Raw genomic sequence first — 10962 nt, forward strand, 5'->3', positions numbered from 1 at the left:
GTGTGTGTGTGTGTGTGTGTGTGCCATTGAAAATGTTGGGGATGGGGCCGGCGGTTCCCCTGGGTCCGTGGGGAGTCGTGGCTCGGGGAGATAAAAGCGGATCGGCTTCTGGTCACATCAGATAAACGAGCAGAGCATCAACGGTGACATGCTATCAGAGTACATTCAGTAGAGCATAAATGGTGGCAGGTACATCCTAATAACGGATTTTTAACACATTTCAAAACACTTTGCGAAAGTAGAAAATAAGCGCATTTAACCAAATGAGCAGGATGATTGAAGACTGCTGAAGCTTTAGATAGATAGATAGATAGATAGATAGATAGATAGATAGATAGATAGATAGATAGATAGATAGATAGCGTTTCCATGGTGAATTAATGATTTAAAGATCGAACTCCATACTGAGTCACGACCCTATAGCAGGTCTGTTGAAGCAGAAGTCACGACCGTGATCCTACATCCTGTGCTGTGCCTGAAACAATTCCCTTTCACGTGCTTATTTTCATAATCTTCCGCTGAAACGTCACTCTTCTGCGTAAAAATGCGCCAAATCGAGAAACTAAATTAATGCACGTGACTGGAAACTTTAAATAAAACATATAATACGCCATAACAGAGTAAGCATTTCTAAGTGTGCGATTTAGTTGTGGAATGAATGTGAATGATTAATTAATTTGTTAAATTAAAAGATAAACATTTCGACAAAATAAATCTCTATATTATTTTATTTAGAAGCAAAACGGCACCCGGTTCATAAAAGAGTACTTGATACAACACAAGCAAAATGAAGAGACCATACAGAGCCCCAGGGAAATATGATGTCCTGAAGTAAAAAAACAAACAAACCCAAAATGAGATAATTATTTTTTCTTTCTTTACACACCAGCTCAAGGGTCTATTGATCAAGCATGTGCCACACCCCTACAGATAATCAATTATTTGACCAATAAATAAATAAGCAACAGTACTTAAAAATATATATCTGTATACAATTTCAAATAAGTGACAAAATACAATTCCAATCACTAACCATTTGAGATCTCGTGCTCTGTGTGACATAAAGAGCAAAATGAATCACAAGAAAAATTCAGGACAACTAAAAAAGAAGAAGAAAATAAATCATTTTACAAATTGAAACTGTATTAGGTTTGAATTTTTCTTAACTTTCAAATACATTAAACTTTTCTAACTTGCCTACTCTGTGTACGGTTGGATTTGTATGTAATGTGCTTTAGTTTCTATTGCAATCCTTTGTGATGTCACATAATTTAACGTTGATTTGCACTATGAGAAAAGAAGCCCTCACCCTGTTTTTCCACCTACGCATTTGCAAGTGTGCTGCACTGACTACAGCACGTCTACCATTTGTTGCAGTCAGTCCGCAGTGTTTGTAGCAGTCAGTTACTCTGCGTGTCTCCAGGAGAAGTGGCTGTGTGCCATGCCTGTCCTGTCAATCAGCGCTGATTGCGTCGGGCGGGCATGATTCGAAGGGAAGCAGTGCTTTCCCTGGTCATGAGGCGCGTCACCTGGTCTAAAGTGAGTCCGGCCACTGCTTCTCCATTCACCTGCAGAATTTCGTCACCGATGCCAAGGAGGCCTACGTACGGGCCTTCTCCACTGCCATCACCCACTTTTTCAACATATACACCTGCACAAAGGAGAAAAAAGAGAAGAGAAGAAAGATGAATAGAAAGAAATGAGTTAGAAGTAAATGTGTCTTTGGGTTCATAGAATTTCTACTCTATTTATTATTACAAAAATGAAATTGAAAATGTAAAAACATACCTGTGTCTGGTCGACCTTTGCCCCTTGAAATAACAAAACCATAAGGACCGTTTGGGGGTTTGATGAGCTCCAGGAGGATACTCCCATCAGGGAAAGCCTGAGTGGCCCGGCCCACCGGACGTGCGATTCTAGAGGGAAGTACATCTTCAACGCTCAAGGCCCTGTGAAGCTCAAGCTGAGGGCTGTCAGGGCTGAGGAAGCAGAAATTCATTATTTCAATAAGAGTGTGAGAATTTATATAAGTCATCTTCATCACTCAGTTCTTCTGCTTGGTTTTGTTTGTCACAGTCACCTACCTGAGTGCCAGGCCGTATGGTATTTGCACCTCCCCAAGTATGGTTGAACGCTCTGTTCTTCTCTCTAAACTCTGCACAGAGGAGGCTTTACGCAGCTGGGCCAGTGGCAGCACCTAGTGGCAAATGAATGGCACTGTAATAAACTGATTTTATTTCTTTTCACCAAACCAGCTTCCAGAACCATAATATTTTGCCTTTATTACACCTATAAAAATATGGTCTGCTTGGCAGCACACACACACATACAAAAAAAGGATTAATTCCACTAGTGTATTCCTGAAACTGCAGAGAAGGCAGCAGACCTGTACAAAGTAGAAACTTTGGTTGGTCCACTGTTGAAATGAACTTTGTACAGGTATGTGAGGAAAATGACATTACTTTTTACCTTCTGCCTGTATGAGGTTAAATTTGTATACATTTATTGTGGCCAATCATGATGTTAAAAACATGAGATAAAGGAGCGCAGCAGTCAACAACACAACAAAACATTTAGACCTCTTGCTCACCGTATTCAGCGTCTGCAGGGAGGGTGTCCTCTGTATGCGGATAGTGGGCTGCGGTCTCCTTGTGGGGCTTGGTGATGCTGAGCTCGCCCGGGGGGCAGTGGGTATACTGAGCTGTTCCATACTACTGGAGCGACCTCCTTTCACAAGCCTACCGACACTGTTCAGGCCAATGGAGGAAAAGAAGCGACGTAGGAAGAGCTTTGGACGCCCATCCAGCTTTCTGTAAAAGGAAAATTGTGATTTTTTTTAAATTAGACCTTAGCACAGATTTTAAATATATTGATCTAGACACTGTTGCATCACAGTGTGAACTACACACACACTGAGAATTGTTATTATGGACTGAGATTATTTTTAAGAGCTGTGAAAACAATTTTATAATTGTCTTCCTTCTGTAAAGGATCGTAATGACTACAGCTATATACTGTATTACCAAAAGAGGGCAGGATTGCTCTGGTATTGAAAGAAGCTTTCTAACAACAAGAACAACAGCCTGTCTGCTGAACAGGGTTTTAATCTACTAACTGCTGCACAACAGTGTTGGTGGGGGCAAGGGATTTATTGTCTAAGCTATGGCAAGAACATTGTTATCTTGGCTTACCTAGACCCATCACAGTTTTCCTCCCACAGGGCCTCAGCTTTCAGATGTTCAGCCCTCAATAGCTCTGCTCTGAGGTCCTCAGCCCGAGACATACCCAGGCCACGTATTGCACGGCACTCTGAACCAGAACCAGAATCCCCACTTAAGCCTACAAAAGGAAAAGAGTACATAATTAAATGTCAGTATTATCCTGATCTTTGCTGAAAGTAAACTTCTAACTGCTCTTTTCCACACTACAACATTTATCTATTAGTGCACACAAGTAAAGTTTATAGGTAGCTACAGTTCACTTCAGAAGCACAACCAAAAAGGCTTCTTTATACTTCCACTTGTCTGCAGTTCAGACAGACATATTGTACTTTTTCATCAACATTTATTAGGTAGTCAGAGTAACATTTACTTTGTAGCTCATGCCTTTTTCATTTCCTTCTCATTACTTTATTAAGGCTTCATTATAAAGTTAAATATCCCTAAGAATAGAAAATTACTCAGAGTTAGTTTCTTGCTTAGTTGCAACAATAGGAACATGACTACATTTAAAACATTAATGATAAACGAATAGTATGTGTAATCGTATAATGCTGCTTTTAAAAATAATTATAACATGCTAATAGTATTTATGTACATTACTGTTGCCACTCACCTGCACCATCTGGAGTGGCATCCCAGAGTTCAGAGGCTGGCAGGTCTGTGGCTAGCCTGGCTGGGGAGTACCTCAGAGTAGAGGGTCTGATGCAGGACACTGGGCTGCTACTAGCAGGCACCCCTGGGGTTAAAGATGCTGGAGACTCCCTCCTTGTGTCTGGAGAATCCAGCAGAGATTGAGCTCCACCCTCTCCTCCCTGATTTGAGGTCATCTGGAACTGAACCGTGGACTGACCAGCAGCAGAGCGATTTCTTGAGCTTGACTTGAGAGCTGACTTGATAGGCAATGCAGGGGTTGGTGACTCCCTTAGTCCACCAGATGCTTCAAGCAAAGGTGGCTCCAGAGAAATGGGACTATCAGGTGCAAATGAAACAGCTCTGCTCAGGTTGACTCTGTTACGTGGATTTGAGTTACGCCGCTGAGCCCACGACGGGCCATAAGGGCCATGACCAGACTCTAACCGACTTTCTCCTTTCCTGCTCCTTCTCCTAAGTTTCCCAAACCCTGATGACTTCCATCCTGTACTAATTTCTCTATTTTCGCCCAAAACATAAGCGCCGGCAAAGGTGACAGTAAGAGGAGCTTTAGGACGAGTGCTTGCCTCCGCTTTGTTTGGTGACACCCAGCGAGGAGCCACTTTTCCTCTTGGGTCCTCAGGGTTACCAGGCTGCTGAGGCTCAGCGTGCTTTGGATCTGGTGGTGATGAAACTGGCTGAGGTTCCCTCACCACAGAACCACATGATTCACATTTCTTCACCAGCACTATTATCTCTTTAACCACTGTTGTAGTTTCACCAACAGCAGGCTCATCCTCTTGCTTCTGTATAGGAGGCATAGAAACACTTCTGTGGTTTCTGTTCCTCTCTGAACCGCTGCTGCTGGAATCTATATTGCTGTCTTTACTCTTGAACCTGGGTGTCCCGGGCCTGCCACGCTGTCTCACTCTGTCCAAGTAGCGAGACTCTGCTTCTTTTTCTGATTCATCCTCAAAGCGTACACGGGTGGGTGAGCAACCGTACCTTCTGGTTCGACCTACTTGGTCGCTGGGTGAAGTGTCTCTCTGACTGGGGACAAGGAGGGGACCAGATGAGACTTGAGCTGGGAGCTCTTCTTTGGTTTGAACAGCTTTTTGTGCTGTTGTTGGACTGGGAGATTCAACTTGCTGTTTCCTCCTGTAAAAAATGACAGAGGTGTGGGTATTGGAGACAAGTTTAAAGCGCCAGATACTTTGTCAACTTCTCCATTTTTATGTTATTAGTTTATCAAAGTCAAATGTGAAAAATGTAGGAAAGCTGAATCCATCATCTCGGTATCAGATGGTAGCAAACATAAGACTCAATAACATGTGCACCACTGGGCACATAATATCAAAATATAAGGTGCTAAAATGACATTTACATAAACTGTAATAAGACATACTGTATGTGTTACAACTTTGTCTGTCTCAGGCACCAATGACCAGGTTAGTGAAGCAGTCAGGAATGTAGGGTATATTGCAAATTCTCCTAATCCTAATTTAAGTGAAAACTTCCTGCTGATTTAAAGGGATTTCAGAAACAAAACTACACAAAGTACACACTATTACATAAAAAGAATAAAAGCAAACATTTTCAAAACATTGTCAGCTTTGCTTATGTAATTACAAAGCAAAAGTCAAGTTCTAAAGCTTTAACTTGTTTTCGGTTATGCAACATTAGCTTTGCAGGAAAGGGGCAAGTGCAAAAGAAGGATAGACAAAGCACAGAAGAAGTGTTGGGAGGGAGACGTAAGGATGGGAGCAAAGTGATAAACAAACATAAGAAGTGCATAAACAGGAAAAAAAGAAGAAGCAGACACGCTCAAAGTGGGACTTTCACAGTCTCTAACCTCAATCCCACAAGCTCACACAGGCCTTTTAAGTTAACTTACACGGTGGATCTTTGATCAGAATGGGAGCGTCTGCTGGGGCGATCGCCTTTGATGTGATTGGAGCGAGCCTTGAGTCTTGCTCGCTCCAGAAGAAGCTTGGCCTGCTCGTGTCTTGGGCTTAGAGGTAGTTCATCGCTGATTACAAGAAGTGACCTGAGGAGCAATAGGAAGAGAGACAGAGAGTGGAAATTAGTACAGACCAGCAGGGGAATGGATAGAGTTTAACTCGCTAATGAGACAATCTGCCAGCATCTGTCTGAGAATGCTGAATTTTTGATAAAGTGTTCAAATTTTCAAAGTTTATTCTGTGCTGACACATATCCAGAGACATCATATTTCCCCAAAGATTGACTTAACATGGAGCCCAGCAAGCTGCGTCTTCCTAAGCTGTCTTATGTAATATCAGATAGAAAGACTGGGGCGTGGCTCTAGTGGTCAGCAGCAAAGGGGAATGTCATCCATCCATTTATCCATTCATCCATCCATCTTTATGCCCAGCAGCTAAGCTGCTCTGCATTGTGCTTCATCGTCTGTACTTCTCTTTATCCCCTGGCCCAGTGATAAAGATAGCATGATACACCAGCCACGTGGATTATCTTTGTAATCTTTGTAAGTGTGATTCATTCTCTCCTGTGTGACAAGATGAGAACATATTGTCTTTCACCAGATTACAGTTTGTTGTGTCACCGCAGTATTCAAACACCAGAAAAAAGAAATCAACAAAGTTGGATCCTGTCTTTAAATATCATATGCAGCTCTTTATTCTATAGTTTATAACCATGTTCAAAATAACAACCTTTATTAAAAGGATGGCTTCCAAAATTGTGCAACTGGTGAAAAAAGATAACAGTGTGCCAGGTCGACAAGTGTCGAGCGAGTATCAAACATTACACATATTTGATACTCGCTCAGTATCACCAGTGCACTGCTTTTGACAATACTCGACCTCATCTCTTCCCTGTGATTAAACCTGATTATCAAAGTGTTTGTTTGGATTGTGCACCACGCATAGTTGCCTCATTGGGTAGATTTTCTCAAGTGCAGCTGTAAATGTGAAATTTATGAGGAGAGGATATAAATAGTCCAAAGAGATTATCTGTCACTACCCTTGCCAGGAACTACATTGCTCACCTTAAATAGGGTTCAAGTTCCTGGGCCAGAATGGCTGAGTCTGAGGTGTCCAAAACAGGATGGGCACCTGCAACTGGTATAAAAAAGGAAAAAGATATGAGCATATATAAAAGTGCAGTCAAAATTTCTTCCAGATGAAAGAAGGATTTCCTGTCTTTGTCTCTTCCTTCACCCAGACATAATGTGCTACAGCGCATTAAATTATTGTTTAATGTTCCATTTTTTTAGGACTTGCCTTGCGGCAAACACAACTGCAGAGAGAGCAGTCAGCCATGACGTGACCAACAAGGACATTTGGGTATCAAAGAAATTGGGACTTGCTATGATCAAAAGGATTTTCATAAACCTTATAACATTAGGTTCAGATTACACTCAGTGGCAGTCTCGGAGGTCATCCCTAACTCATCTTTAATCTCGGACAAAAAACCCCCCAAAACAAAACAAAACACACACACGCACACATACACACACACACATACACAGATTATGTAACTGCTGAAGGATAAAAGCAGATTTCCCAGAGACAAGAGGGCAAAATCATCTCATCATCACGGACTTGCACCTGCATCTCTCGTACTGGGCATTGAAACTGAGATCTGTGCAATACCACATGATCATTGCATGGGAAAAAATATCATCTGTCATCCTACAGACATACAAAGACATCCATTAGCGCGCCGGCAGAGATAAAAAAGACAGGGACACTTCCCCCACTGCTCTATTAATAGTAACACCCGTATGCACATCTGCACATCTGACATCTGCTCAGCACTGGGAACCAGCCAGGTTACATTCTGCGTTTCAATACAACATTGTAGGTAGGCAGACTACGGCTGAATGGGGCACTTTAAATGGCTGCAACAGATGGAAATCATTCTAAGCAGACAATGTGCATAAATTATTGACAATTTTCCAGCTTTAGAAGGTTGTTAGGGGAAAAAAATCAAATGCAAAATTTAACATTTTCTGTCCTCATCCAAAATGCTAACACGCCACAGGAGCTGATCCAGCTCATAACATTTGACTACACTTCATGAGGAAGCTAAAGTAATAGAGAAAAAATATGACTAAGTCACAGCCTTTTATTGAAACTATATCAAGTATGGTTGTCATAAATATGGCAGCATGTGTTTTGTTGTCTTTTTTTAAATAAAGGCACGCTACTAAAAATGCTATTATTGTATAGCATAATAATACTGCAAAAGTAAAGTTATGTATTTCATGCCATGGCCAGGAGTTTCAAAACACTCTACAGCTTATTTATCAGTAAAGCATTACTAAATCCCTTCTCAAATGGCTACATGCATTACTTTTTCACTTTCTCTATTATTTTCCTTAATAGACCTACCGTTATAATCCACTCTGTACGTCGTTTCTTCATAATAGCCAGTGATTTCTCCTTCTTGCAGTTCTCTCACTTCCCTGTAGTGTTGTTGTCTTTCCCTTAACTTTGCATAGGCCCTCTCCTTCACCCTCAGTTTATCATCAGCGCAAAGGATTCCACTTTGTGAAGACATGCTCTCCGAGCTGTCTGAACTGCACAGTCCTTTATTGGGATCAGTCACATCTGTCTCCCTCTCCTCATACTTGTCCAGGTACCACTCCACACTATCAGAGTTTTGGATTTCAGAAGACACATCATAGTCATTCTCCAGACCTCCCACATCATTCTTGTTGCCTGCTTCAGCCAGTTTAGGCTTTCTCTGAGGCTCTGCTAGTGCCTCTGTCCGAGTGTAGTCCTTTAGTGGTAATGTGGGGGGTGTATTGTGAGGGTCAACCCCATTGAGAAGCAATGTTTCTGGGCGTGCTACTCTCCAGAAGCCCTTTGGAGGGGCCCAGTGTCTTGCTGAAGGAGAAGAAGTGGAGGAAGTAAAGGACGATGCTGTAGAAGCAGAGATGTTGGAGGAGAGCACAGGTGGTGGTGGAAGAGGAGGAGGGGAAGGGGGTGGGCCATCCTTGCTAGTGCTTGGGTTGTCAGACGGAAGACTCTCCAGACTGGTGCCCTCTCCAAGCCCACAAGGCTGACCCGTTGGATGACTGACCTGTCCATCATTGTTTTCTGACTGCTCCTCTTCCACTTCCTCCCCCTGCTGTACAATTTGTGCTTCAGCGGGAGGACTGTGGATCTCCAGCCTGACTTGTACCTCTACCTCCTCCTCTTCATCACTGCTGCTTAAGTCCTTTGCACCACCTGATCGCCAGGAGGGAGCAGGCAGAAACAGCTGGCCTTTCACTTTGGGTCTCTGTCTAAGGAGGACTTCAGATGAAATGTGCCCCGCTGGGTTGCTCACCAACACCTCCGTGTCAAATCTTCCTCTGTCTTTCTCCCTGTCTCTTCCCCTTGTTCTTCTCTGCGTGATCGACTTCACCTTGGTCTGCAGGGCGTGGACAGCTGAACTTTGAGCAGGGGGAGGAAGAGAAGCATTCAAAGTGGTGGTGGGTGCTGGGAAAACAGGCTCAGGAACAGGACCCGTAATGAGTCCCCAGTTTATGGGAAGCCCAGTGGGCAAAGGGGAACCGGATTTTGATTGGATATTATCAGCAGCTTTCTCTTCCTCCATTGGCTAGTCATGCACAAGAAATTCCAAAGAGATTCTGAAAATAAAGAACAAGAAAGATAAAAACCTTTCCTATTCAGCGTATTCTACATCTCTGTTACCAGATACTTTTTTCCTGTGTGCCGGGTAAGGAGATATGTAATGTGGACTCTGTCACGTTGCCTTATCCAGTGATTACTTTGCAGGGCACAGGATAATCCTTTGGAATCAGAATAAGCAACTGCTGCCTGCAACTGAGACCCTACAGGGAATAAGCAGTATTATATGTTTATGTTTGGTTGTATATATCAGAAATAATCAACCATGTTTTTCTCTGTTTGCCATTCATTAATAGAAAAACTGGAGGAAAAATCAGCTAAAGTATTTAAAATTCATTATTTACCCATAAGAAATACGCACAACAGCAGTTTTCTACAGGCTGTTGGTAATTATGTAAACCGCCTCCATAAAAGCAATTTTAACTCATTATTATCATTAACAAAGTAGCTTCTCATCACATTAAGAGACAGGCTGGTTTCGCTATTAGAAGGCTAACAAACATTTTTTAATGTACCTGCACTTTTGCTGAAGACGGCGTACTTTGACATGCAATCCCAGCGTCGATGGTCACGAGAAAGTTGCCATAAATTCTGGGGCAACCGCACAAATTAAAGTTGCCCTCCATAATAAAAAGCTGCGCCAAGCGTGCAGTTATTGCAGCGCGCATCCTCGCTTCACCAACAGGCGAGACGAGCGACGTCCCCGTGGATGAAATAACAATGATAATAACAAGATTTCCAAATGTTTCTCCAGATTTTGAGGTTATGTTTTCACTCTCCCTCTTTCTCTGTCGCTCTACGTAGCTCCGAGCGGTGTCAGGCGCGTCAGCGGTCTCTCAATCGTGCCTGGTCTGATAATCCCCTCAGAAATCAGTGGGATTAAACAAAAATGGAATAAAAAAAATGCCTGCTTTAATTTCGCTCTTGCCTCATGAGTGGAGCTCGAGTAGAGCTCTGTGTTGCGCAAGTGCACACACACCGATTCCCTCCCCGCTGTAAAAAGGAAAAAAGAAAAAAAAAGAATAAACCAACGAAAAAGAGAAAACATTTCTAGTAAAATGGCTTGGTGACCTCTCGCCCAAATGAGATATCCCAGACACTTTTCACTCTTTATTTCGGTGGCTCTGATTGCAAGGAAGTGGGGTAGGCTCTGCTGCGTTTTAGGGAGCACGGGTCTAATTTTGTCTCGCAAAAACAAATGTCAGCTGATTCTTATTTGTCAATACAGCTCCCTCCCTCCATCTTAATCTGTCCGAGCTCTCCCCTTCTCTTCGTTTGTCTAATACAGATACACAAACATTTTAATATATATGCACCCGTGCAAACTGAGCAGTTTAACTGTGAAAATGTTCCCAGATGTGATCTTCTCAGCACCTGCCCAGTTTTGGTATTTTGTGTGTGCGGCTCAATTTCAACAGAGGGCGCCATTTGCCCACAATCCAAACGCGCACACGCAAAAAAGAAAAAAAACGCGCGTGCACGCACACATC

At 42.6% G+C, this 10962-nt stretch overlaps 1 protein-coding gene across 1 annotated transcript; it reads right to left on the reverse strand.

Annotated features, from left to right (window-relative positions):
- Positions 1-1106: 1106 nt before the first annotated feature.
- Positions 1107-10911, reverse strand: si:ch211-13f8.1. The gene is made up of 10 exons (XM_040021791.1): positions 9988-10911; positions 8225-9471; positions 6877-6949; positions 5746-5898; positions 3835-5009; positions 3192-3339; positions 2591-2810; positions 2085-2197; positions 1789-1979; positions 1107-1651 (listed from the first exon to the last, which is right to left on the reverse strand). Exons 2-10 carry the CDS (start codon positions 9435-9437, stop codon positions 1458-1460), a joined length of 3480 nt encoding a protein of 1159 aa, XP_039877725.1. The 5' UTR covers positions 9438-9471; positions 9988-10911; the 3' UTR covers positions 1107-1457.
- Positions 10912-10962: the final 51 nt, after the last annotated feature.

This window comes from Simochromis diagramma, unplaced genomic scaffold, assembly GCF_900408965.1.
Source record: "Simochromis diagramma unplaced genomic scaffold, fSimDia1.1 OVJJ01000205.1, whole genome shotgun sequence".
NCBI classification, from domain to species: Eukaryota; Metazoa; Chordata; class Actinopteri; order Cichliformes; family Cichlidae; genus Simochromis; species Simochromis diagramma.